We start from the raw sequence: 27,895 nt of genomic DNA, 5'->3' as shown, positions 1-27,895 counted from the left end.
CTCTGCTGCCTTTTAAGTATCAACTCTCTGCTTGGACAATGATCCGAGAAAACTGCGCTGGAGCTTGGGACAACAAAAACCTTTGACCAGGGGGCTTTTGATGGTCTCTTAAGGGGCCATTCATGACTCTGTGGTGAGTCACCACCCCAAAAATACTGCCGGGGCTATTCATTCAGCGGGGCAAGCTGGAAACAATCTGGGGAACTCTCATCTTCAGGTCAGTGGGGGCTGGCAGCTCGGTCGGGGAGCGAGGGGCGAGACGAGAAAGAGCACGGCTCCCAAATTTCTCTCGTGCATGCTGTGCCTGGGGACTGGCCCTGCAGCAAGGCAAGGGTGTATTCCATGCCCAGAAAGCAGAGTTGGGGGTCCCTGCTTTGCTGGGATGAGTGCTTTTCTGCTCGGACCCCTGGACGAGCTGCAACAAGGAACGATGGGGCTGGGGAAGGTTTCTGTGAAACTAGGATGGAAAGGAGCTTGGGGGAGACACATGAAAATTCCTGCCATCCCACACTGCTGGAAGGGTCAGGGAGAGACTTAATGTTTATCCTGTTTATAGCCCACAGGACCTTCTTAGGGCCTGAAGCCCTCCTGCTATAAAAATAGGGGAGAATCCATAAAATCAGCAGCAGCATCTCACTTATATAGCACAGCTCCCTTCTTACAAGATAGGCAAGGAGCTAAATGCCTTAATTAGAAGTTCACTGAGTTATTTTTTGTGAGTTGCAGCCAATGACACAGAACATGGACTCCTGATGGAATACCAAGGCAGTAAATCAATGGAGGGTCTTTGCTACCGTTCATGAAATGCTCCAGCTGTGCTCCTAAGGATTATAATGTCAACAGAACCCTTGATTTGAATCACAGCCTTGCCTTCACTCAGGGGCCGTGTATGAGTCTTGAAAAGCAGACAGTGTTTCATTGCTCAGGGAAAGAAAAAAAAAAGAAAAGAAACAGAGAATTGCAGAGCTGAAAATAAAATGGTGATGTAGGGGAGGAACATGCTTTGTCTCTGCAAAGGAGACACATGGTGACTTTCAGTAAAAGCCTTTAGAAACTTAAAGTTCTTTCTCCATGTTTGGTTAGGGTAAATTTCTCAACTCAAATTTATTTTTTCCAAATACATTTAGACAGTGCTTAGGCACCTGATTGAGTGCTCAGCTTCAGCAAAGCCATTACAGCAATGCCAGCTGACTTCAGCCAAAGATCTGGTCCTTACTCAGAGTATGAAATACATCAGGAACCCCAGGAAACAAAAATGGACCATTTCAGACAGTGGTAAGTTTGTCTGGAGGGCAAATATGTTTGAATACCACTCGTGGTTATGTTTCTGCTTTAGGGCATGATCAAATCATAGAACCAGAACCATAAAATACCCTGAGTCAGTGGAGGCTGTGCTGTATTCCATCAGGCTGAATTCTCAAAAGCTGCGTAAAAGGTGCAGTTTTGCCTTGCCAAAACACTTGAAGATTCCCAGGAATCTTTTGACATTCAGCAGGTGTTCTCCAGCAAAGATTGTAATAAATCTTAACAACCCACGTGTAACCGGGCCTCAAAAAAAAGCTGAAGGATTTTCTAAATGATGACCTTGAAGTTGTTGACGAGGTCAGAGTGGCAGTGTCATGCTGCAGTTTGCACATGTTCTTTCTTATTCCTACAGGAATCAGCTGCTGCCAAAGTATACATGATACAAAGTAGAATCTTGATTATCCAAAGCTCAGTCATAGTCTCTGTTGCCTATAATACAGTTCTATCCCTGGCATTTATTGCTTACACTGAAAAGTATCCCAGTTATTCAAAACCCTGGTGACTCAGATTCAGTGGCTGAACCCATTAAATCAATTTGCAATTAATTCACTTGGCTCAAAACCATTTCCCCTCTCACATGTGTACTGAAGCTATGCAAAGATTTGCACAAAAATCACTCAGAAAGGGAGAGACCTACCTTTGCTTTAGTTGGAAGCAAAAAGGAGAAAGAAATCTCACATAGCCCCAGTAATCCTGGAACTGTTGTCAGGTTTGTACCTTTGCAGGAGCAAGAAAACCTCGTCTCTGAAATGCGGAATTATTTGAAAATGTTGCCTTGTGCTACCACTAAGGTTGAAGAGCAGCTGGAATGCAGTGGGGTTGTAGAGCTGAGCCAATTCCTGAAATGTAATCCTGGTTTTACCGCACCGTCATGGTGTGCAGCCTTTGTTCTTGCCTTGCCATTTGGTTTATTCTGGTTTATTTTAGCTCCTCACCAGCACATGTGGAGCCTGTGCAGACCTGTGCCAGCTCCTGCTCCCTCCAGCACCTGCAGTACTGCCCTGGAGCTCCTGCCCATGATGGGCTCCAGAAGCCTCATCCCATTGTTTCCTGGGATAACGTGAACTTCCCTTCCTATGGTGCCTCCAAGTGCAAGCACACAGGTGCACCCAAAGCTGAAAACTTGGGTTTGCATCCACTGAACACATCCCTGTTTTGCTACTGCCCTCTGGCCAAATAGAAACTACAAGTTTGTTTCATAAATCAGTGAAATTGAAGGGTCACACTGACAAGGATGATGGCATTGGTGTGAGAAGATGCATTTTGTTTGTCTCAGATAAAATGCTTTAGTTCTGTAAGTGTGTGCAGAATAAAAACCCACTGGCCTTCACCTGGCAGGGTTCTCCAGGACAGATTCTCTTTTTTCTTCCCCACCTGTCCCTGCTTCTTTCCCTCTTTCTCCTCCATCAGCCTCATGGAGGAAACAGCCCCTCAAGAGCAGCTCAAAGTGTAAGAGTAATTTTCTTCTCTCTCTTTTTATTTTTACCTGTCCACATCTCCTTTCCTATTCTGTTTTACCAATGTTGCATGGAGAAGAGGCACAAAGTGTCTTTCAGTCTTCCCACAGCTTTTTTTACCAAATGCTTCACTAGTTTCTAAAATAAAGAATAATTATTTCTTTGTTTAACCAACATGTTCTTTACATGGAACATAACCTAGATTGTCTCCAAGATTTATCAAGAAAGCAAACTCTTGTCTAACCTCTCTAAGGGCTTGTTAGACATGTGTGACTCAATTCTGAAGAGCTTTGTTTTACCACCAAAGACAAAAGATAATCTCAGTTTTCATGGCTGCTTTTGAACACAATTCCAGTAAAGCACTTGAAATACAGCTTCATTCTTCATTCAGAACTGGGGAAAGAAAGAGTTAATCTGACCCAGAGGGCTTTCTCTCCATGTGCACTACTGAAAATGGGTAGCAGATACTTGGAGCAGACAGGCTATGGGACACAAATAAACTCAGTTTCTGCTGCTGTAGTTTTAGACCCATGTTGCCATGAAAAACTGCCCAAGGATTTAAGAATAATTTTCAGTTGGTTTCACGGTCTGAGCAACACATGCCTGTGAGCCTCCAGTGTCTGCAGTGCAAACCAGGCACGCAGGGTCACACCACAGCTATGCTGTGCCCAGTGTCACCTCTCCTCTAGGGACACTGTCTCAGGGGACTTCTTCCAGACTGGATCACTTCTGGCTTCCTAAAGTAACATTTGTGTGGCTTTTCCTCATAGAAACACAAAAGGAAGGTGGAGCCGTGACCTGCTGTCAATTCTTTCCCAATGAAGCATCCAAAGGCACTGAATTCTGCTCATACCTGGTGAATGAGCCCATTTCTCCCTCCAAAATTCATGCAAGGGATAATTTCTAGAGATAAGAATTGATTTAAGATAAACCATTGTCTGGTTATCACATATGATGCATTATTGGACAGAGCAATCAAACCTACATGAAGTACTTCTAACAGAAGATTATTTCCAAATATTTTAAAAAAAGGGTATTTCTAAATGAAACAGACATTCATCTCAAAGTGTGAGACCTTGTGACACTATCAGACCTAGTTTTCTTTCTTTTAAGATGAAAATTTGCAAACCAAGCAGCCGATGCCAGAGATATTTCCAAGCTGGTGGAACTGCGCATCCCACAGGGGGCTGGATCCTCCAGGAGTTCGGCAGCCACCCCCACTGTCCTGTGTTTCTTACACTTGCATTAGCAGCAGGGTGTCTCTAAATTCTCCTCAGTGTTCTTCAAATCCACATATTTCAGCAATAAAGACGCCCTAGCATTCTGGATTGATGCCATGAAAAAAAAAGAAATATTTTCTTTCACTGTAAAGTGAAGCCCTTGAACAAACCCCCTGATTGTTTTGTGGCAAAAAGGGGATCTTCCCTGGATTTTTAGAAAGGCTTCCCTCCTGCTATGCGGTGGTGGCATCTGAACAATTGCAGGACTAAAATGGGACAGTTCTCTTCAAGCATCTAAATTTGGAGGTGGCCCCAGAATGCTCACAAAGGAGGGCAGTTCCCATCAACTGCTCTGTAATTATAGATCTGCTTGTTCACCTTCCCAAATCCTTCAAACCTTCTGAAAGGAAACAGGAGACATTTGAACTTGCAAACTTCAAAGGACTGTTTAAGATAGCTTTAAAAAGAAATAAAGACCAATCTGTTCAATGCATTTTTCTTGCTCTCTGAAAATCCAAGGAGGAAGAGAGCGAATCTTTAATAGAAGAGGAGGCAGATATGTGGACTAAAGGGCTGCTACCTTATCCAGGCTCCTCAGTTTTGTTATATCACTTAGTTCTCACAGGAGAACAAGTTTCCAAAATTTCCCTAGGGTTTCATGCATGTTCTCACTCTCTTTTTCCTGCTGCTTTGCTAATTCATGCTGCTGAAATAATCTTTTCCAACATCTTCCTTATGGGCAGTGCTCTTTGCTGAGCACATCCAAAAAAGCAAGGCACCTTTTGCTTATAAAAAAAATATTTTGGCCTAAAATTGGAGAAAAATAAGTCAGATTTAAGTCAAATTTTTACACCTAGATATTTTTGTGTCTGTTTTTATTCATGAAATATTTTGGGGTCAAATTTTTTCATATTTTATGAACTGGTCACTTCTTTTTGCTGTCATCTTAATAAAATGGGCCACAATAAAAAAGGGACATCTGCAGCTGGCAATGTCTTCTCCCTTGGGTCTGTTTGTGTTTAATGGTTGTGTCCACATCATGGAAAAGGGTGAGAACTTCCATTTCCCATCCCAGGTGCCTCCTCAGGCTATGTACCAGGGTCAAATCCTTTTCTGACCCAGAGATGGGGCAATTGAGAGGTGTTTTAAAAACTTCTGTTTTCAGTCTTATGTGAAGGCTGAGACAATACAGATGTTACAATTCAACTTATCTTCAAGTTTGTATACAAATACATACTATATAAGCCTTCTATCAAACTTTGAAAATTTTCTACAGATTCATTTCTCACTTACCATAAAGTGAAAAACATGAGAAACAACCATAGAGGAGGAGACCTCCCTCACATTGCTCATCTTGCAGCTAAATTTTCATGGGGACAAACCAAAGAGTTCACTGCTCGGAAAACCCCTCCTGGCAGCAGCGAGGAATCCATGATAATTTTTTAAAATGCCATTAATGGAACAGAGGAAAACCAAGAATTCTTCAGTCCCTGAGGATCTGTACAGAGGAGAGCAGAAGCAGCTGAGGACTGACTGAAGACATTTCACATCCTCTTGTTCAGCTCCAGAAAATGCAGGAATATCTGCCAGGATCTGGCTCATGGGGAGATGCCCTTTGCAGTCTCCTGGTTTGGCAAGTTGGCATCCTTCCCCTCTGCCTCACCTCTCCACAGAGAACCATGGAATAATTTGGGCTGGAAAGGCCTTTTGCTGGTGTATTTTCCTGTTAAAAGATATTTCTTTTGTGGCCAGTAGAAAGATGCTATATTTATTACCGAGAAAAATATTTTGCATTCCAAAAAGGAGAAGAAGAAAAGCTGTCAGTGAGGTCCCTCTGTGCACAGATTATTTTGATAAGACAGATCTCAGCAGTTCCTATCAAAATCTTTTTTGGCAGAGTAATAAGTTGATATACTTTCTATCCTTAGAAAACAATTCTGCACATCAATAATGCATAAACAGCTGTCCTAACTGAATGCCTCCCTTTACAAGGCCTTCAGCATGTCACTGGTAATTAATATTGAAATGAATATTGGAGCATTTCAATTCCAGGAATGTAAAGTTATGTGGAATCTCATTTGCTTTGAGTCCAAAGGTGTAAATATCTTTGCTGTATCAATGTGGCAATTGGTGATTTTGTTACAAATAACCTTAGAAAGGTTTGGCTTAATTTGTCTGTATTCATTTTTGGGGAAGTACATTGCAAACTTCTCTCTTTTAGTGCTCTTCCTCAGCTTTTGAGGCAGAAAAAGGATTCCTGATTTTTAATGTTATACATTTTTTTCCAGAGGAAAATTCCATGTTTCTATGAGATACACGGGCATCCAAGTATGAAGAATCTTGTGCTTTGCATCAGACAAAAATGAGCACTAGGATTCAAAGTTTTCATTGCTGTTGTTAGCAGCTTTATTTTCTGAGGTTATTGTTTAGGTCTGAAGGAGATTTTGGATGTCAGTGCCCACTGGTGGCAGGGTGCTCAGGTGAAAGATATTCAATGCAACTCAAAGAGATGTTATTCAAAGGCATTTTTCTGGGATATCTCATATATTGCCCTCCCTTGCTGCAATTTTAATATATTTACTTTTCTGCTCCTCTGAGTTCATATTTACAGATGAGGCTGTGAATCAAAGTTATGATGGTGAACATCAACTATTGTAACAGCTTTGTTGTAGAGATTTTTCTCATCCTGAGCTGCTCTGGATGGGAGAAAACCTTCTGAAAGCTGGGGGTGTAACCACATCCTTGTTTCAGACAATTATAGGACACTCTTAAGCCTTCTCCCCTGAATAGTTGAACTAACACCGGCCCCATTCCACCACCAGCCCCATGAGCAAGTATCCAAAGGGAGGACCAGTGTGGCCAAAGGGATTTCTTTGCCTTTTGTTTTCCAGAGGGTTGTACATCTGTGGAAGAAAAGCAGAGAAGAAAGTGGAAATGTCAGGAAGCAAAGCAGGAAATCCAAGAGCTCACAAAAGGACTCGGAACAGAGAGGGTTTTGGGGCTGGTTAGTAAAGAGTATGAACAAAACTTCCCTTCTAGCATTATTTTCATGCTTGTGGTGACTGAGAAAAACAGATTTTGTACATTCATTGGAATTAAATAAGATTACCTTGAGAAATGTTGGGGAAATAACTGTGAAGCAGTTTCCAAATACAAATGGATTTCACTGCTGCTGTTGCTGAGGGAAACAGGAAATAGGAGCAGGGCTTGTAGAAGCCAATATCAGACCTCTATAAAGTGGTGAAACAAAGAGCCAGAAATATCACAGAATTACCAGAATATAATCTCAGGATGGCAAATTATTGATGGTCAAAGAGAAGGGAAATCCATGCTTAGAAAGTGGAGGAAAAAAGGTGTGAGTAAATTGGGAAACAATTCCTGCCTTTTGGCTTAGTTCTTTGGCATGGGGGAACTGTTTGTGTTTCAAGAACAGCTCTTGCTTTTTGCCAAGAGACAGCCACAAAAGTCCCAACACAAACACCAAAGGCCAGGATACTTTACATGAGGTTGGTGAACAGAGCTATGATGGGCTAAAAATTTTTTTAGAACTAAAATTCTGCTCCAGATAAAAATCAAGAAGTCACAGACCAGGGTGTGTATCTTCTGTCTGGAAGCAAGTAAATGAAAATTTTGCCAAAATCCCTCAATTCACTGTCCTTTACCTCATGAAAAGATAATGACTTTCAAGCCTTGTTTGAGTAATGTGTCAGTGAGTGGAAAAGTAAAAATAAATAAATAAATAAATTGCATAATTTTTACAATTTCTGCAGAAAAATGTTTTTTAAAAGTACAAAACTCTGAGGAAATGGTTCTACAAGTGCTAGAAATGGCACAAATGGAAAGATTTTTGCCATGGGAAGGAGGTGAAGGGGATGAAGAAGAGGAACCTTGTAGAGTTTGGGAAAGAGATGGTGCAGAAGAGCAACCTGAAAAGACAGTTTCTGGAAGTACACACACCAGCTGCTCCATTCTTGTTCCTACCATCCAATTGGGCAGCTCTACTGAAAGTGAATTTAAGGGAGAGAACAGAAAGTTAGTACAGCAGATGGTTGGAGAGGGCTGGAGAACTGCTGATCCCAAACTGAGCAGCCTTGGTGAATGGAGAGAAATCAGAGGGGCTGGGAGAGGGAGCTGGACTCCAAAACAATAATCAGTTTGAATTAAGGACAGCTGATCACTGAATCACAGACAGGTTGGTGGATGGGAGCCCTGGAGGGTCCAAGGATCCAAGCAGGGTCATCCAGAGCAGAAGGGAATGAATGAAATTGTGGTGAGCATCCTCTCCTGGCACCAGGGTAAGAACAGCAATAGCTTTGTGCTCTGAAGTTTGTGAAGTTTGCAGAATATCTGGAGCCCCCAAAGAGGTAAAGTTTGCATCTTCCTCAAAAAACACAAAAGAAAAAGTTCCTGTACAATGGAAAGGTGTGGATTCACTCAAGGAACTTTTAAGAGAGGAGATACTTCTTGATGTTTTAATCCTAAGGAGAAAATAGCTCAAATATACTTCCTCCTCTAAGGCATCCACTGTGGTTCTGATCAAAATGAATAAAATGGGATATAAAATACAACTGGGATCATTGTCATGAATAAGATTTCAGGCTGTCAGTGTCTGGGAACTGTGGAATTCAAGGTTGCTAAAAGAATATTAAGCAATGAATGTCTGTAATGAAAAGCATTTCAACAAGAACATTAATGTTTCTTAAAAGATAGAAAAAAAAAAAAAAAGAAGCCAAATCCCATAGCTATCTCCTTTGAATTGCTGCAATGAGACTGAGCAAAGAAAAATCCTAAGAATGTGGATGAAATTGTTTTAGGTTGATGTGAAAATCATCACTTACCTACAGTAGTTAGAATGACATTGTGTCCAATGAGTTAATTATTTTTTCTTTTGTCTCCCTTCTCCTTTCTTTTACAGTGATAGCATTTTAGGCTTTGCTGGGACAAAAACTAACACGAAATAAGAATTTAATTCATGTGTTAAGCTTAACTTTGTTGTGATTTCCTATGGGAAAATTGTTTAAACAGTATTCCCACAAGCATGAAATACAGCTCTAAACAAAGGCAGGAGTAGGAAGGTGTTTTGTAATTAGTGATATTCCTGTATCACCCACTGCTGATCCTTTATGGTAGGGAGCTGGGCCATCTGGAAAAGAGAGGCAGGGGAAAAGAACTAGGGGAAAAAATGGTAACAAAAGAGGTGCTGCAAAGCAAGGGATACAGCTAGCACAAAAAAACCCTTGCCCTTGAGAAAAGCTGGGAGCGAAGAGCAAAGGTTTGATAGGAAATGGACTTGGAGCAGGGGTGAGGATGCTTCTTTGTGTCATGGGAAACATGAGTTTGGTCATTTTCTTCAGACCATCAGGTTTATCAAAAACATCTGAAGCAGACAGTAGTCATTAACTTTACATTAACAGCAATTTTAGGGGAGAGAAAGCTGAGAATGGATTGTGCTTTTGCTACAAGTTGAGGTCAAGTAAATCTGAGAGTGATCAAATAAATACTTTTCATTATTTATTTAGAAATTACACCTGAGGGAAACAGTGTCTCTCAGCCTTCAACTGTATGTGATCTTTTCTTGCTGACACTTTCCTTCCCTTGCATTTTGCTCCTGGAGCTGGAGAGCTGGGAGGGCTCCTGTATCCCCCTTTCCTGCCCAGTCATCTCCCACCTCCAGTGGAAGTGCAATTGGGAGTTGGACAGGGAGCTGGCAGAACCAAGAGTGTCCCCAAAACAGCCCTGATGCCCAGGAGGCAAAACTTAATTTTCTTCCCTTTCAGAAGGCACCTTGGATCCTGCAGCAGTTTGGGCCCTGTGTGGTTGGCAGGACAGTGAACAAAGAGAAAACCTGAATTTTTCTGCTTCCTCTTCAGTCTCTCTGTTTCATCTTTGCACAGTGGCTCCTGACATGAGGCTGCCTGGTTAACTCCATGAAGATCCCATTTCTGTTATTTTGTAAAAACTATTTTTTGTTATTTTGGAAAATTTGGGAGCCATGGGTCATGGTTTTCCCTGCTCTTCTTTAAACCTAGGTCTATTCTGTGTGCACCATTATTTAATGTACATCATTGAAAGGGCTTTTTACATTATTTTAGTACAAAAAAGAACGGAGATCAAGGAACTTTGACTTTCTTATTGAAACATACTTTCCTCCTTCTTTTAGAATTTTACAGAAAAGATAGGAGGGTGGAAGGAATGGAACACATTATTTGGTATAAAAACACCTTTCTGGTTTTACCTTTATGGAGATGTAAGCAGTGCTAAACCCAGGCTCGGTCACCTCATTCTGTGAACTCATCTTACTTCTCTCTCTCACAGATTTCATCTCCTCCTGAAAGGAAGATTTTTCCCTACCTAGTTTTAAATGAGCACATTTAAATGGGTCTATTCAAAAGCAGCCCACAAGAACTCTTTTTTCAATATGACCAGCAATGGGATTCAAATCTGTCTGTTTCTCTGTAATGTCAGATTTAACTTACAGATCTTTTGTTAAATTCAGATGGAGCATTTATTTCATTGCAATCTTTCCTTTTTCCAGCTCTCAACTATTAGGGCCCAACTCTGGGAAATGAAGAGCACAAGGCCAAACATAATCTGGTAATGTGCAGGTCTCTTGAAATGTTTGAAGTAGCTGACAGTCCTACTTTTCTTGGACAGTCTTGGAAAAAGTATAATTGATAATGGGTGGTCATAAAATAAATATATGTAAATTAAAAGAAACAAACCACCAGCTTTCTAACTCCTATGTTATGTAAAAATAAGAATGTAGCCTCTCAAGGCCAGAAGAGCCATGAAAGCACTGTACCTTCTCTGTGGACATGAATTTGGTAAGTGTTAAATATCCATATGGTCTGGGAGGGCAACACTGAGATAATAGCCTATGGCAGGTTAGAATGAAAATACGTTCGAAATGAATATTGAATGATTTTTTTTTTTAAGAAAAGAAAGCATGAATGTCATTGCAAAATTATTACACCCAGCTGATCTACCTTTCACTGTGCCTCAGCTTACCTCCCATCTCCTTCCCCACAGGTAAAAAACCTACAACAGCTACAAGCAAGCGATGTGGGGTTTGGTTCTATCACAGAGAGTATAAAACCTGTCAGTGTTCATGCCCCTGGTACAATCACAGCTGTGAGTCCTTTGGTAGCTCTCTGAAGGCTCAGTCCCTGCCAGCCCCTCCAGCAGCTCCATCAGTGCCCTCTCCTCCTGCGCTGGTTCCTGCTGGGCGCCCTCAGGAGACTCTCCCGGAATTTGGCGCTGCCGTGGAACAGCCGGACCATCTCGTGGTCTTTGTTGTCCAGCACCCTGGGCAGAAAGAGAGAGGATTTCTGTGTCCTGCGGGTCTTGAAGCCCCGGCGGGGTCGCCCCTTGCCGTTGATGGAGAGGTACCAGAGTCTCTCTGCGCTGGCTCTGCGCCGGCTGCCCGCCCGGCCGGGCACGGTCCGGTACAGCCGCGAGGCGTACGTGTTGTAGCCCAGCTCGTGGATGCGCTCCACAAACTCACACTCGGCGTTGTAGCTCTCCTGGGGAGGAAACATGGGGAAAAATATAAATATAGGGGATGTTTTCACCCCCGACAAAGGGGGGAGAATGATGAGGAGGACTCCATCATATAGGAAGGCTAATTAATTACTTTATTATATCATTATTATATTCTATCATATATCATTATATATTATATTATATTATATATAAATATCTAATATAAAAAAGTAAATATATTCTATATTCTATATACTATATTCTATATACTATATAATATATTATACATTATACATTATACATTAATCAATTTATTATACTATTGTTATAAGATATTATATGATATTTTTATTTATTATACTATTTATCCCCGACGAAGGGGAGAGAATTATGAGGAGGACTCCATCTTATCAGAAGGCTAATTAATTGCTTTATTATGTTATATTAATTAATTGCTTTATTATTATTATATTATATTATATTATATTATATTATATTATATTATATTATATTATAATTCTATACTATTTTACATTACATCTAACCTGAATCTGCCAAGCACTCCACTGCACAGAATCTCGTGACTGTCCCCCAACAATCCTGACACACACACACACACTTGGCCCTGACAGGCCAAGGAAACAAAATCCCATCACTCTGGGTAAACAATCTCCATGTTGCACTCTACTTTGGCACAAACACAGGCAGAGCAAATGAGATTAAGAATTGATTTTCTTTTCTCTGAGGCTCAGAGAATGTGAAACCCAGAAATATTCTTGGGAAGAATTGTGCCTTGCTTTTCTCTGTGAAGAGAAATGTGGTGACAAAAAAATCTTAAGCCAGACTCTCCTCAGTTTTAGGACAAGGACAGGAATACACTTGGTAAGAAAACCCCAGAAGGCAGGAGGGAAGCACTGAGCCTGAGCAAGGTGATCTCTGTCAGCAGTGTGAGCACTCTGTGCACCAGAGACCATAGGGAGCAGCCCCAAAACCAAACTGAAAACAAAAAGGTGGCATGTGAATAGGGGTGAATAGCTCTACTGATTGTTCAGTTGTTCAGCTGCAATTTTTTTATGCGCTTATGAATTTAATGCAGCTGTGAAACTGGACAGATTATTTAATTGCTGCCTATCAACCTCTGCCATCTATTGAAAAGGTAAAATCCTACAGTGTAGTCTAAAGTGTGTCTCTTCAATTTGTGTATTAGTCATTAGAAACACTTGGAGTCTGTTCCATCCAGTTCAGACTGGATATTTGAGCAGTAAAACATACCTTTATGGAGCTTCTTGAAATTTATGAAATTTATGAAATTGAAAGCACGCTCTGCCTACCAGTGTGCTCCTCCAAAATGCCAGGCTGCTCCTTTATCACAAACTGTAAGGCACAATATACACCCATCCCACTTGCTCACATTTCACATGATCTGCCCAAAATTGCCCCTTTTCACCTGCTCCTTGACTGAGAGAGCTCTCTGCAAAAGCCTGGCACGAGGAACTCCTTCCCGCTCCCTGGGAGCAGGAGAACCAGCACAGACAAAGGAGTTCCCACACTGCCCATCCTTCCTTAACTCCAAACCCATCCTTGCTGCACCTGTGGGATTGAGATTTCAGCATCTAAAATGCGTGAAGCACAGAGGCAGAAAGGAACCAGCACCGTGGGGTTTGATTTCTCCTTGTCTGGAGGGCGTGGAAAGGACACAGATAGCCTGAGAAGCCCTAGACCCCGTGAGCAGCTTGTCTTTAGTGCTGCTCACTCTCCAGAAACACTGATGGGGGTTGAACAAGGTTTTAAAGGACTCCACATGTCCTGGATTCCCAGCTGTGCAGCGGAAGCGCCCTCCCTTGCGAGGACAAGGCTCTCAGATGCTGTGGGGCTGGAGCCCACACAGCCACCAGATGTAGGTGGGCTTGTCCTGCTGCCTGCCTCCCTTCTGCCTGGGAAGGGTTTATCGCACAGGATAAATTCTGCAGACTCAACAAACCCATCTTGTTGATGTGGGGAAATGGGTGAAGTGAGGGGTAATGGAGTTATTCTAATTCCATTTCATAAAATGCTCCTTGGATAATTATCCCTGAAATAGTCAGGTTTTTTAAACAGGGGCCTTGCACAGGATCTTGGGCTAGTGATAGCAGTGAAGTCAGGCAAGCAAAGACAAGAAGTTTCCCCTGAGCTGAGCCCTCATCCCTTCCTGCTCCTGTGAAAAAAGCTGGAATGGAGCATCATTCCCTGAAACACAAGCCTGAATCAGCCTCTCTCAAACTTGAGCTGGAAGAGGAAAATTATCTTTTCAAGTTACAGAGAAACCTCCCATGGCTGATGTTCTTTGGCACATGACAGATGAACAAACCAGAGAATGAACAATCAGGAGATGGCCTGATGCTCCTACCACCAGAAAGAGAAATCCAGGAAAAAAGGAGTCTCAGAGCTGTCCTGCTCCTGGCTTTTCTGCACTTTAGGAGAGGAGCTTTTTGCTCAGAATTTGTTTAGTCTTATTTTAATTCAGTGTAAATAATCTGAAGGGAAAACCCCTATTTTGAAGAAGAAAGAGAGAAAGATGAGAAAGAACTTGAAAAAATCATCCTTCCAAATAATTTCTTTGCGGCAGATGCTGGCTCTGAACTGATGGAGGAGGTTCATTGAAAAATATACCCATTTCAATCAGAATATTAACTTCTGCTTAATATTCTGCCTTAACTTTGGCAAGCAGAGCTACCATGCCCTTATTCCTCTTCAGCTGCATTTTCCTTGGCCAAAATCGTTTGCAGTGTGGTTCTCTACAGTAGCAAAGAACACTCATCTTTACACACAGCCCCCTTAATCAGAGAGCATCACATGAGGCACATTAAAGTAACTGGGTGGTAAACAGTGCCGGAACATTCCTGAAAAGCTGGAGCTAAAGGTGTCAACGTGGGGAGGGACAGAGTTGATTGTGTCACCTAGGCTGGGTCCTCATGGGGAAAGATCACATCCCTCAAGGGTATGCCCTGCTGCCCAAATCAACAGAATTACATCTAATGACTTCTAGGAGGGAGTAAATTTCACCTCCACCATATTTCCCCTTTTCAAACCTGCTTCCATGCCCCAGGATTCATGGGGAAACTGCACAGTTTGGGCTGTCCTGCAGTGAGAGATCACAAGATTGCTGGGATGTAATCAAAGACAGTGGAAGAAATTCAAGCAGGGAGATAAAGTGTGCAGGCACACGCTGACCAAACGTGCCCTGGTATGTGTCCCCGAGTGTGAAAAAGTCTAAGCTGAAGTATTTTATTCACTATGGGGAGATACTGTCTGGGCTGAGGAGGCAAGGCTCCCACTTATATCAGCACACCCCAGATTTTATCTCACAGATTAAGGAAAAAAAATTAGGTTAAAGGAGTAAAATAAGGTGTTTATTTTCACCTTTATCTTCTAGCACCTTCTCCTTTTTGCTTTCCTTGCATAGCCCTGCCTTTTAGTACTGCAAATTCTTCCACTGCCCAGCCATAAGCTCTGTGCAAGGAAACTCCCATCAGGAGGCTGCTTTCCTGCAGCACCAATGCTCAGTTACTTGTGGACTCTCTTTACCTGGCCTGTCTCTGCTGCCATCCAAGATCCATATAAAACACGGACAATTCTGACATTCCACATACCTGCAGCTGTCCAGGCAGTAAGAAGGTAAGAACACTGCTTTTTCCCCACTTTTAAGAATACACTCACTGGTTGGCTGTAAGAATTCCAGGCACTGATTTTATAAGAAATCAGTGCTCCCCACTAGACCCGTTCCCCCCCACAGGAAATGACAGGCCAGGCCTCAGTAAAACTTACTGATGCATAAAGTCTGCCCCTCTTGTTCATGGCCAGGTATCTGCCAGAGAACAGGCCCTTGATGGCAACGATTCCAACATCCACAGCAGTTATCTCCAGAATACCTTGAAACAGAATCAAGAGATGTGTTACTGCTCAGGTGCAATTTTTTGAGATGCATTTGCATGGCTGCTTACCTGAGGAGTGTGATCTCACAGCTACCACTTGCTCACACAAGAATCAGGGCAATTACATGAATGAAATTATTATTATTTGAAAGAAATTATTATTATTTGAAACTATACAAAGCAAGGATGATGTGGGAATTGTTCAAGACAAGGTGGACAAGAAACCCCAAGATGTCTGATTGAGATTGAACTCTTTCAAAAATGAAAAAGATCCGACACTGAACTAGAGGTTCACTTAATCCTATATGTGCATAAAAAGCTTTACATCCCTTTTAATGCTTAGGAACACAAGAGCTCTTGACTTATTGAAGCCAGTCACAAGCTGCCCATTTCAGGACAAAGCCCTTGCTGAGGTCTCCAGAGGGTGAGCCTGAGCAAGGCTGCCATGAACATAATCATGAAAGGCTCTTGAGATTTAGGAAGGCAGTGCTGCCCTCCAGACAAGGGCTGTATGACTGTCTGAGACAAGTTAAAAGGGAGGACGTTTTCAGGCCATCCAACAGGGGATCCTGCAACACCAGAAGTGGTGCAACACCTGCCCAAATGTCCAGCCAAAGGTGCCAGGACACCCATGGAGGCACAGATGACCCAGAGGATGCTGTTTCATGTGCATGGCTCTCCATCAGGCTTGCTCAGACCCTGCTCTCAGCTCTCCAGCCACATCCTGACTGCTCTGTACTTTCTATGAGCGCTTGAGAGTGAGAGGTGACCCTGGCACCCAAACCCCCTGCTGCCTTAGGGGAAGCCTGAAGGCAGAGCTGGGTTCCAAGTCCCGTGTGCAGAGCTGGATTGCTGGGAGCTCTGGGAGAGCTGGGCTGGGTTTGGCACAGCTGGTTTGAATCAGGCACCGGTTGGCCGTTGAAGGATGCCTTCTCCGGGCCGTGACAGCGAGGGGGGACTTCTCTAGGAAATAGTGGTTTTCCTTTATGGACTTCAGACGCATCCCTGAGGTCTCCCTATCTCTGTGTGCCATCACCGGGCGGGATTTGCGCATCCTGGGGCGGCGGGGACTCCCCCGGTGCTGAGCCCCGCTCTCCTCCCTCCTGCCGCCCTCGCACAAACCCCCTCGCTCCCGACAGATCCGCTTTCATGCTAATTACCGCCGCTGCCCGGCACATGTCACAGGGACAGATGTGATTTAGCCCCCGCGGGAGCCACGCTGGGGCGGGACGGGGACCCGCGGGCAGCTCCAGAGGGCTCCGGGATGGGCCCGGGAGGTGCTGGGCAGGGGACAGGGAGCCCAGTGACAGCTCGGCCGGGCTGCGCAGGGCAGGGTCGCAGTCCCCGTCGGGGAAATTGGGACTTTGGGGGTCTCCTCCTGACCCCCGGGCATCGCCGCCCCGGGTCGGCCGTCGGGTCCCCGCACCCTGCAGGGCGTTCCCGCCCTGTTCGAGGGCCGGGGATGCTGCCAGCCCCGGGACAGGGGAGCGGCGCGTCCGAAAGAGCCACCGGGGCGGCCCCCGGGATGACGAGGCGAAGGGAGAGGAGGGGAGGGGGACACAGATGGGAGATGCCCAGGTGCCCGCCGAGGAGGCAATTGTAATTTTGTACAATTAATCCCGGGCAGCGCGGGGTAGGAGCAGCTTCGCCACCGCCCCGTCGGTGCCGTCCAGCGGCCGGGGCAGCTCCGCTGATGCGGGCGAGGGATCCCCATTCCCCATTCCCGGCCCGGGGCAGCGGTGCGGGGCCAGGCGAGCGCGGTACTCACTGAAGGCGCTGTTCTTCTCCAGGGTGCCGTTGATCCTGCCGCTGGGGTGGATCTGCAGGTGGTACCTGGTGGCACAGTAGAGCTTCCTGCGGCGGGGCGCTCCCCCGAGGTGCTCGTAGACACCGCCGCGTCCCCCCGCATCCCGGCGCGGCCGGGGCGCGGCTCCGGAGGGCTCGGGCACGGCCGCGGCCCGGCCCGGGCAGCGCGGCTCCTGCAGCAGGGCCAGGAACAGGATCCAGGTTATAACCATCGTGGCATGGTGGCCGCGGCGCTGGGTCTGCCGGGGAGAGCGAGGCTCGCAGCGAGAGGCACCAGGGCTCCCATTAAAGGCGTCTTGCCTGCAGCGCTCCGGAGATGCCGAGCGCACGCTGCTGCGAGCCGCGCAGCATCGGCGGGGTTTTATCAGCCTCGATCCGGGCCCTTTTATCTGTCTCAGATTTACTTAAATCAATAGACATCGGCAAAGGGCACCGAAGAGTCCCAGCTGTTTGTGTTACACGCAGCTGCCGTGATCAGCCTTCTCCTTGGATTCTCAGATAGACAGACGGCATGCATGAGACAGAGAGGCAAGGAGGGAGAGAGAGAGGGAGGGAGGGAGAGAAGGAGGGAGCCGCTGAATTTCGGCAGGAGACTGCGGGGAAAATAGTTGATCGACGGAGCATAGAAATAAAAGGAGCTTCCTGCAACAATAGCCCGATCTGCGACCAATTGATACGGAGCAGAGAGGAGGCAAAAGGTATCAGTCTCGTGTGAACTCCCAGAGTGCAGCGTGGATAAAATTACACAGCATCTCCCTCTCTCTCACACCGCACACCCCCGCACGGGGGCCGCCCGCCCCGCGGACCCTCCGCCGAGCCAAGCATGGGGATGGACGGGGATGATGATGCTCCATCCTCGGGAGGAGGCTTTGGGGAGTGTTAAAGGCAGAGGAGTGAGGAGGGGGTGCGGGTCCCGGCTCCCCGGGAGGCGCTGGGGGCAGAGAACCCCCGGGCTTGCAGTCGGGATTCGCCGTGCGTGTGCGGGTGCCCTGCTCTGCCCCTGGTGAGCAGCACAAACAGCCATTCCCAAATCATTCAGCTCGCTCTTAGGGACTATTAGGCGTTGTTTAGATAGAGTTTCACGATTTAATCATTCCCAAATTAACTTAGGCAAAGTAAGGCGAGTGTTCTGATGTACATCCCCTAGCGCATTTGCAAGAAGTCGTGGCTAATCCTTTTCCTTGACTCCTGGAAAGTCTCATTAGCTGGCGCGGAGCTGCCCTCGCTACCCTGTCGCTTCACACCACTGCCTACGCTTTCAAAAGAGGATGGAGCTACCTATAAATAAATATAAAAGAAGGCAAAAGGTTCAACAGCTCCGTGAATTACGCTGTCCCTGCGTGCTCCTCAAAGGCAGCTCGTTAATTAGATTTGCATCTGAAACAGGCAGTAGGAGTTTTGGGGAAGTGTTTGAGAGATAATTAGTATTAATGTGCTCGAAGGGCACACAAATACACCTTTGAAGTGAGTCACGTCACAATTCGAGCGTTTGACCTTGATCAATATAATTTTTTTTTTTCCCGGAACTGGCGAACATGAAGAGGTCTATAAATTTTTTTAAATACCTTCCTATGTAGAGCAGGGGGATTTTCTTACACGTTAAAGACTACTTTTAGAAGGGAAGCTTTTACTAGCGGGAAAATAAGGGAAGGGGTACGACCTTTTCCTAAAAGGAATGGTAGGAGGATGAAACCGTCTCGAAAGCTACTCCCTGTTTTAAGCTGTGCTTAATATTTAGTGGTTCTTCAAGGCTAAAAGGATTTTCATTATACAGTCGTCTGGAATAAAAGGAAACACACAAAAAAAAATCCCCACAAGCACCCTCTCCGCCATTACCACCCTTCCTCCCCCTTTTCTTCTCCGCAAGTTAAGCCCCAGCCTCACGAGGAGAGTTTGATCTGGGGATGATAAATGTTTGTACAATTAATTCTTTATTGCTGTTCTCCTACAATGCCACTGCCGTGTGGTCCCGGTGTATCCATTGGAAGCTATAAAAGCAGTGTATGCAAGTAAAGAAATTAAAATCTTAAACGTGCAGGACCCCAGTTTTTGGAGGGTGAGGGGTGTTGCTTGCGGGCCAAATCCTTTAGTCTCTCCCAAAGGAAGAACCTCTGTGGAAAACCTTCCTCTCGGGGATGCTCCGTAAATCGTCTCCTGGGTACGAGTAACCTCTGATGGGCTACGAGACAACTGTGGCAACAGAAAAATAACTCTTGGCGTGCCACGAGTCTCCTGAAAGGTGCTTTCACCGGCACCGCTTGAAGGGAAGATAAAGCGCAATTACTGCCAGTAATTACAGCGATCTCCTAAGAGCAAACCCAGGCTCTGTCCCGAGACTGGTGCATCGCCCCGTGGATGCGCATCTGACGTTTTCCGGTTCGGGATTCGCAGGGCATTTTCATTAGCGCTCTGCAAGCACCCCCACGCCAGTCCCGCAAGATCCTCCTGCCGCCCCCCGCCGCAGCAATAAACCCCAAAGACCGGTGGGTGGAAGAGTAACACGCTAATGACTTTTGCTCAAATTGTTTCCATCTTGATCACATTTTCATAATTAGCGCCATCAGCCGCAAATCTTTCCGCCCTGGGCATCTCGGGCTTCCCGAGCGATGTGGATTCCGCTTGTTAGGGAGGGGAACACTCACAGGTCCATCATTAATGGTCCCCTTTTCAAACGAAACCCACCCGACCCCCACGGAAATATCAAAGGGCCCTAACTACCCCGTCCCACCCGGAGCAGCGCTCCCAAAATCGCTTCGCTCCGCTCAGACATCTCTACAATAAAACATAAGCCCAACTCTTGTATATTTTAAGTTTGTCTGGTGACCATTTCTGAAAACAAAAAGGGTCCCTTTGATGTGGTCTGGTTCTAACAGGGCCTGCGACGTCAGATGTGGTCCACCGAGTCTTTCTGGAAATATTTTTAATTATGCCCCCAGAGCTCCCTGTAGCCCCAAAGTAATAATCAGAGAGCGGTTCGAGTCTGACGCTTCACGTGGTGGGGGGAGAAGAGGCTCTAGACCGTACCTAACTAAATCAGAATTACGGCTGATAATGATCTTCTAATTCGCTAGAAGTGTGTGATGTTAAATGGAACGCGGTAGGGATCTGATTTTTTTTTCTTTTTTTTTTTTTTTCCTGCTAACGTAGTATTTCGAAGGCTTCTCTCAGTTCAGCCATAAACCAAGAGTTTCTCCTGCAAAGCCATTGGGCGAAAGCGAATATTTGAGACAGAGACAGTTTTTATCCTTGTAAGCACGTGAAGCACTCGTACTCTGAACTAATTGCCCTCTGCAAAGGAATATATATATAAAATATATATATGTATGTATATATATATATACATATATATAATATATATGTATGTATGTATATACATATATATAATATATATGTATGTATATACATATATATAATACATATATATACATATATACATAATATATATTATATATTTTATATATATATTCGGATATATTTATATTCGGAAATATATATATGTAATATTATATATATATTCGGACGTCTAAGATCTTTATGGAGACACAATTTTTATTTAAGTATTACCTAAGTGTAAACATTAAAAAAAAGGGCAAAACTTTGAAAGCGCCAACTTTAAGCTGTAATAAACTGCACAAACACCCATCTCGCAGCGATGGGGCTGTAAATCAGGATGTGCTGCTGCCTCTCCGCTCCCAGCGCTGATTTACGACCGGCCCGTTACTCGAAGGAGAAGGAAGTCACAATTTGTAGAGCAATAAATACCGAGGCGGTGGGTGGAGCCCCCAGCAGGAAAAAAAAAAAATAAAAAATCTTCTCCTTCTCCAATTAAAAATCCATCCCGGCTCCGCTGCGGAGCGTGGGAAGGTCCCAGGCAAACAGGCGCGGTGCTGCCGAGGTGTCGGTTTGGGATGCGCTGATGGCATCCTCAGAGCGGGGCTCTCCTCCCCTCCCTGCTGCAGTCCCCGCACACCTGCTGGCGCCGGGAAGAGCCCCGAAAATCCAATTGATTTCACTCGGCTGTATTTTGTTTTCTTTGTGCTGTCCTGGCGGGGTGATTCTGCACCCCGCCAACAATATAATCTTGTTTAAATGACTTTCCAGACCACACAGCATCACGTTATCCCAGTCCATAGGGGCGGGCAGTGCTCTTTGTTGTGTTGGGCACTGGTGGCTCCCCAAAAGCAGGATGCAGGCAGGGTGGAGGAGGAGGAAAGTTCCCGAGAGGAAATTCACAGCTTCTGTAGTTCAGGTTGCTTTTCCAGGTGGGGAGAATGAGATATAGGTAATTTCCAATGAAAGTGTGCAGAAAGAAAGCCCTAAATGAAATGTTAAACACGTAAAATACTCTTTCCCTTTATCCACTCATATGAAATGTTTTTCACTTTTATAGTAACTTTTCTTTGCAGTTTATGAACAAGCTATCTGAGGTCTTCAGGATGACACAGCTGATTCTACACATACTACGTGAGCTAGTGCTATATTGCCCTTCAGACAGTAAACTAGTTTACAAGTTTTGATTTCCTGTATTTTGGTTAAAACATTAAATAATTGAGATCTATTGTTGTTGTTGTTGTTGCCGTTATTAATATTTCAATATGCAAGTGCCTAAATTCCTTACTCCTACTAAATTCCTACCAAGGTTGGTAGGAATTTTTTCTCTGTCTGAGGACCAAGGGATTAATCCTTCATTCAAAGTCCATGGAATTCACTAAGAGCCTTTTCTTTAATGCCAGTGAATTTAGGTCAGGCCCAATCTTATTACCAAAAAAATTATTTTCTGTCGTGCTCTGATAATCTCTTAATGGTTTACTGAATGAAAATATTCAAAACAATGAATACAGCAACATTAAAGGAGGAAAAACTTTTTACCCTCTGTTGCTTACTCCTTTTCAACACAAGCCACAAAGGAAACAGTAGAAGAAATGTAACAGAGAAAAATGTGCAATGGTGAGGTCTAGATGACTGTCAGGTGGCTGGGACAGGTCTGGGGCAGGCTCAAAGCAGGCTACAATGGGGATATTCAGACTCATGCAGAACTGTAAACTACAGCCTCGAAAACAACCAAACACAAAGATAAGGGGTAGTCCAGAAGAGGAGAAAGGGAGTACAAAAACAATAGAAAGGTAATTTGGGGGTAACCTGGAGACTGTGTCAGCATACCTGCTTCACACCTTTGATATCTCAGTCCTCACTTAACAGCCTGAAAAACTTAATAGCCAGGAAAAACTTTACTCCCTTTTTTTTTTGGTAACACAGCACATGTTTTTGAAATCAAGGAGTTTCTTCTGATTTACACAGGAGCCTGGTGTACCTGGGAGAAATATCTGGCCCATATCCAAGATGGAATTGCACTTTGTGCCTGAAGGACAGATCTCAGACAAATCTCCTACTACTTTTAGAATTTATGCCCCCATTACTTTCACAATCAGAGGCTTGTTAGGATCTCACTCAGCCCAGCAGATCCTTGGGAATTGAGTTACCTGGAGATAAAAGATCTCTCTCTTTCTCCAAGCTGTGCCTGGATCAACACTTTGCAAAATCAGATGACAGGCACAGGGGTCAGGCCTGGGATAAAACCTGGAAGTGGCTGCCTTAGGGAAATGCCATGGACATGGCATGGACAATGGAGTGGACATGCAGGGTCCAAATGCATGGACATTTGTCCCTGGAGGAGAGAACACTGGTGCCAGGAATGAGCCACTCCACCATGAAGATCAGCAACTGCTGCATTTCAACTCCTCTGGGAAGACCACTTCAGATCAATGTTTGCATCATACACCTGGGGTTTTCCCAAAAATCCCACCCATGGTTATATGCTGTCCTCAGAAGGCCATGATGCAAAATGTCTTAAAGTTCCTCCTATCTCCAAGAGGCCAAGGAATCAGGAGAAACACAGGCAAGGAAAGGCTGTGTGATTTTAAAATCTAAAAAACAGCTGATGGAGAGAGCAACAGAAACAGAAAGTTAGTAGCTTAGATGAATTTCAGCAGAATTCCTCTTTTCCCACAGGGGAAGAGGTGAGGCATTTGTCCCAAGGGAATGATCCCAGATGTGTCCCTGCACCACACAAACCAGGATGCCACAGAGAAATGGTGAAAGGGAAAGGTGCAGTGCAAAGAGGAACAAGCTGAAAGGATATCTCCCTTTTGTACTCCCTGCATTTGTCTCTCAGAGCCTGGGTGGGACACAAAATGGAGTCATGAATAACTCCTGGGGGTACAGATACGGAATTTTTCTCTGGAGCCCATGTCCCTAAGGCCTCTCTGGTTATTACTGGGTTTATCACAGTGGCCATGACCTCTCTGTTCCACCTCTGGGGCAGGTGGGAGGCACTCAGGACACACCTGGAGAGGCTTGGGATGGAATCAGGGTCATTCTGCTCCTCTCCAGAAGGTCTGCAGCCAAGGAGAATGTGGGATCAGGCTCTGGAGCTCAGCCAAGACAGCAGGAAAGGGGCCTCCACTTGATATGGACCTTCCCACAGGGGGCATTTAATCCCACAGGGGGATTGAAAATCTCTCTTGCTAGACCTGGAACTCCATAGAGGAAATATGAAAATGTTCTTCATGAAAATGAAACATGTTTTCTTCTGCTGAGAAAAAAAACATATATTACCTTTCTTCATCTTTTTTTTCCCCCCCATTTTGTGACAGCAGAAGTCCTACTACTTAAAAGAACAAGTCAAGCCAACAATGAGGAATTCACCTGTCCTGTTCTGCCACCGGTGACCCCACGTTAGCAGGTGTGGCTCAGCTCCTCCGGTGCTCCTCTGCAGCACTTAACAAATTTTTTTTCATAGCATAGCATTCCATTCCATTAATTACTAATTACAGTACTAATCAACTGATTAATACCATGTTCTAGATATCCTGTACCTAAGACAGTGCATCTAAGAAAGAATGGAGTAGATAAGACAATTTGGGTCTCTTGTTTCAACCCAATTCAGCCTCCTGAGCTGCTAGAAGGTGTATTTTTCACCTGTAACATAAAGAGGGAGTTTCAATAATTGAACAGTGCGTTAGTGCACTTTCTAATCTGAGACAGTCTTCTACAGTTTCCCCTGTTCTCAGAAAAATATCATAGAAGTGGTGACCCAAATTAGCAAAATTATAAAAAAAAAAAGTAAATGTAAATGTAAATATGAATATAAATTATTATAAATAAAATATAAACATACATATGTTGTATAAATATAAAATCTGCTTTCTCTCATCTCTCTGGGATGACTGACTGGTAAGTAAAGATGATTTCTTTGAGAGAAGAATAAATCAGAGACTACTAGGACAGATGAGTTGCATCCTATTGATGTGGCATCTTAGCGAGCTTTACTAAGACCTTTTTTTTTGGCAGGTATGTACAGAGCAGAGTTCTTCCTGTGGCTCACTTAAAAAGAATTGTTACATCTGTCAGAATCCATTCTTTAGTGAGTTACAGGAGGCAGAGTCAGCACTTATTTGTGTTCTTTTGTGTCTTTATATTTGAGCACTGCTTTCTCCAATGGGTGTTTGTTGCCATGAATGTCTCCCTGGTAATCCAGTCATTTGGCCTTAATAGACCACCTCAAAAAATTAAAAAATAAAAAAAGAAGGAAAAAAGGGTCTGTGGAAACGTTCAGGTTTATTTCCTCCTGTGAAATCACTTGTCCTCTGATTTTAACACTTAACCACTAAACCCACCGACTGCCTGCACAGACCAGTTGAGGTTCCCATCCCAGGAGCATTTTTTCCTTCTGCCCCATTCTGATATTTTATTGTGTGAAAAAGGGTAAATTGAAATGTGAAGAAGTCAGATCATCCACTTGAGGTCCAGGGCATCATCACCTGTTTGTCTCAGGAGCATTTTGCCCATTCATTTATGAATGATGATCCTGGGGCTGTGCTCCAGCTACATCTGAGTGCAACATTGCTCCTTAAGAACTGATACCTGTGGTACCTCAATAGTGAATCTTGAACTATTTTTCTGAGATATTTGGATAACTTTGGTTCACAGGGCTCCTCTGAGATAAATCAGTGAAGTTATTGTCAGACAAACATCTGGACTGAAGGAGAACAGTGGCTTTTATAATCACCCCAATTTTCCTGAAGCAGAATGCACACAGTGATAAAGAATTATTTGCTTTTTTTCTGAAATTTTGAGGTTTCAAATGTATAATTTTTTTTTCAGGTCACTCATTAAAATCTCTTCTTTGCCCAGAAAGGACACCCACCTCTGAGCAGACACACAGACACAGGCACACCTGCAGCCCCTACCCGTGTGCAATGCCTGAACTTGCAAACTCTTTGTCATGGAAGTAATCTTTATTCACGTGAGCAGCCCCACAAGACTATTCACGCAATGGAGAATTACTCACAGGAGTAAAACTTTTGCAGAATCAGGTCCTGGATCTAACAACAGCATTTTAATTACAGACAATCCCCAAGTAATGTGTACAAAAGAGTTTTTTTCCTGGACAATAACAAAGGTTATTAGCCTGTTCTTTTTTCCCCCCCTTCTTGCTCTTTGGTTTGAAAGGAGGCACCAATAATCCAAACCAAATAAAACTGACCTTTGAACCTTTTTTGCTGTACTTTTTCTCATGCCATGATTTCTTTAGTCTGTTAGTGATCTGAAGGCTGGTTCTGGGCTGCAGCCACTTTCCCAGACAGGACTGCCTTTCGTCCCCTGACAAATCACTGCTGAGCCCCTTTTGTCCTGCACCTCTTTGATCTCACCTGCCTGTCAGGCAGAAAAGAACTCCCGTACAGTCAGAATGCATTGCAAACAAATTGGCAACCATTTCATTCCTGTGCACCATTTTCAGCAGAGATCAAGATAGAGATAGGGAATTTTTAACCCTTTCTTCGACCTGCAGGACTGCAGGAGGGAATGCTCAGTTCTGGGAGGGTTGTTAAGGTAATTTATTAAGGAATGGAAGGATTAATAAAAACAGTGGAAAAAGCCCCCAAATCTCTCTAGGTCAGAAATACATGGCATATTCTCTCTCAAGCACAAAGGAGTTATTGCACAGTGGGCAGGGCTATGCTCAGATACAAGTTTTGTAGAAGATCGATTTCCTTTAATTGGACAGCTGCTTAGGCATAAACTAAAGAAACATAATAGGTATTCGCCAATGTGAATGAAATTAATCCTATTGTAAACAACCATTGGAGTATCTAAAGGGATATCTGAATCCTTTCCAATATCCAAACTTAGCCATAGGTGAGTTTCTTTCCCAGTTTAATCTCAGTAACTTTTAATGTTTAATTTTTTTAAAATTTTACAGTTCTTCATCAGATAAAGTTTAGAAAAGACATTGTGTAGCAATTGGCAATGACTCTCTGCATTTCACTCTGTGATATTGGAGGAACCCAGTCCCTGAGCTTGGATTTGCAGGACCATAAGTGTATTCCAGCTGTTTACCATTTATCTTTCCCCACGTGCCAGCCTCCTTCCACAGCAGCAGCCCTGTTTACCCAAAAGGCAGCTTTTCATCAAAATACCTCTCCACCTTTACTTTAGCCTAGCAGTACATGTTGTACTCAGAGACAGGAAATTCAACACATCCCTCTCTTCTATTTAAAATGATTGAAAGAAGAAGTACAAACTTTTGGAGAAAGCAAAGCCACACCAGTGATGAAAAGGAGAAAGAGCATTCAAATCTGCTGTCAAACATACATATGAATGAAACAGTGGCATGCTGCACAAAAAATATTTAAATTACATTTTATAGTTGAAAGCTCAACATTTCTATTTTCCTGCCACGTTTGTCTGATACAAACAGTAGTGATTATAATATATATATATATAAAAATAAATAATATGTATATATGTATATATGTATATGTATATCCCCACATATTTGTTTGGTATAGAGTATGTAAAATTTTTCTTTCAAGTGTTACTCTGCTGATTCCTCCACAAGGAGAGAATCCTTTATTTGGAAGAAAAAAAAATCCTCTGAAATTAAAATGAAAGAAGCTGTTTAAGAACTGGTTATAAATGTTGAAAGAAAACTATTACCAAATCTCAGCTTTGCTCCATTGTTCTGATGCCCTGATAATGTTTAAATATACATGAGATAATAATGCTGTTAAAATATAAAAATGTTGTTAAAATATATGAGATAAAAATGCTGTTGCTTCTTGACAGTGAAGCATTGGATTTTTGTTTTTTTCATTGACCTAAGTACAGGTTCATGTTCTGAAATCCCAGTCCCCAAAGCATGAGAGCAGAATCTCAGTATCAGCTAGATTTCGCTGGTTGGGAAGAAACTGTTGGCTTGTTTACATGTATCATGGAATGATGGAGTCATGGAATGGTTTGGGTTGGAAGGGACAATAAAGTTCATCCAGTTCCATTCCCCTTCCCACGGGCAGGGACATCTTTTACTAACCCAGATCTTCATCCAGCCTGGCCTTGAACAACCCCAGGGGTGGAACATCCCCAGGAGAATGTCCTTCAGTGTGCTTCCATACATAACAAAGTCACTCCTCCAGTCATGGTGGAGGGGTTGAACCACCTCCATACCCTTGGAAGACGGACAGGCTTCTGCATTTTCACCTCTCATTCCCAAACAGGGTCAGGATCTCATCTGAAGGATCCCCTCCGATCCCACCTTCTTCTCCTTGGTCTTCTCCAAGGACATTTCATGCCCACCCTTTTTTTGGTGATGCCCTGTGTCTCCCAACCTGCACTCAGCCTTCGAGAAAAATCCTTGAGAATCCTCTTCAATTTG

General features: G+C 43.9%; 1 protein-coding gene across 1 annotated transcript; it reads right to left on the bottom strand.

The window, feature by feature from the left end:
* Window positions 1-9,437: 9,437 nt before the first annotated feature.
* On the bottom strand, window positions 9,438-18,295 carry FGF3 (fibroblast growth factor 3). The gene is made up of 3 exons (XM_074542172.1): window positions 17,144-18,295; window positions 15,269-15,372; window positions 9,438-11,505 (listed from the first exon to the last, which is right to left on the bottom strand). Exons 1-3 carry the CDS (start codon window positions 17,391-17,393, stop codon window positions 11,173-11,175), a joined length of 687 nt encoding a protein of 228 aa, XP_074398273.1. The 5' UTR covers window positions 17,394-18,295; the 3' UTR covers window positions 9,438-11,172.
* Window positions 18,296-27,895: the final 9,600 nt, after the last annotated feature.

The sequence above is a fragment of the Zonotrichia albicollis genome, chromosome 6 (genome assembly GCF_047830755.1).
Source record: "Zonotrichia albicollis isolate bZonAlb1 chromosome 6, bZonAlb1.hap1, whole genome shotgun sequence".
NCBI classification, from domain to species: Eukaryota; Metazoa; Chordata; class Aves; order Passeriformes; family Passerellidae; genus Zonotrichia; species Zonotrichia albicollis.
This window is presented reverse-complemented; position numbering and strand designations above follow the sequence as displayed.

Bases quoted from the DNA above. Each gene is read 5' to 3' on its own strand.
- FGF3 (XM_074542172.1), bottom strand. From the start codon at position 17,393: ATGGTTATAACCTGGATCCTGTTCCTGGCCCTGCTGCAGGAGCCGCGC. The intron at 15,373-17,143 runs GTGAGTACCGCG...TTCTGTTTCAAG, and splicing joins GGAGAAGAACAGCGCCTTCA to GTATTCTGGAGATAACTGCT. The intron at 11,506-15,268 runs GTAAGTTTTACT...TTTCCTCCCCAG, and splicing joins GGGGCAGACTTTATGCATCA to GAGAGCTACAACGCCGAGTG.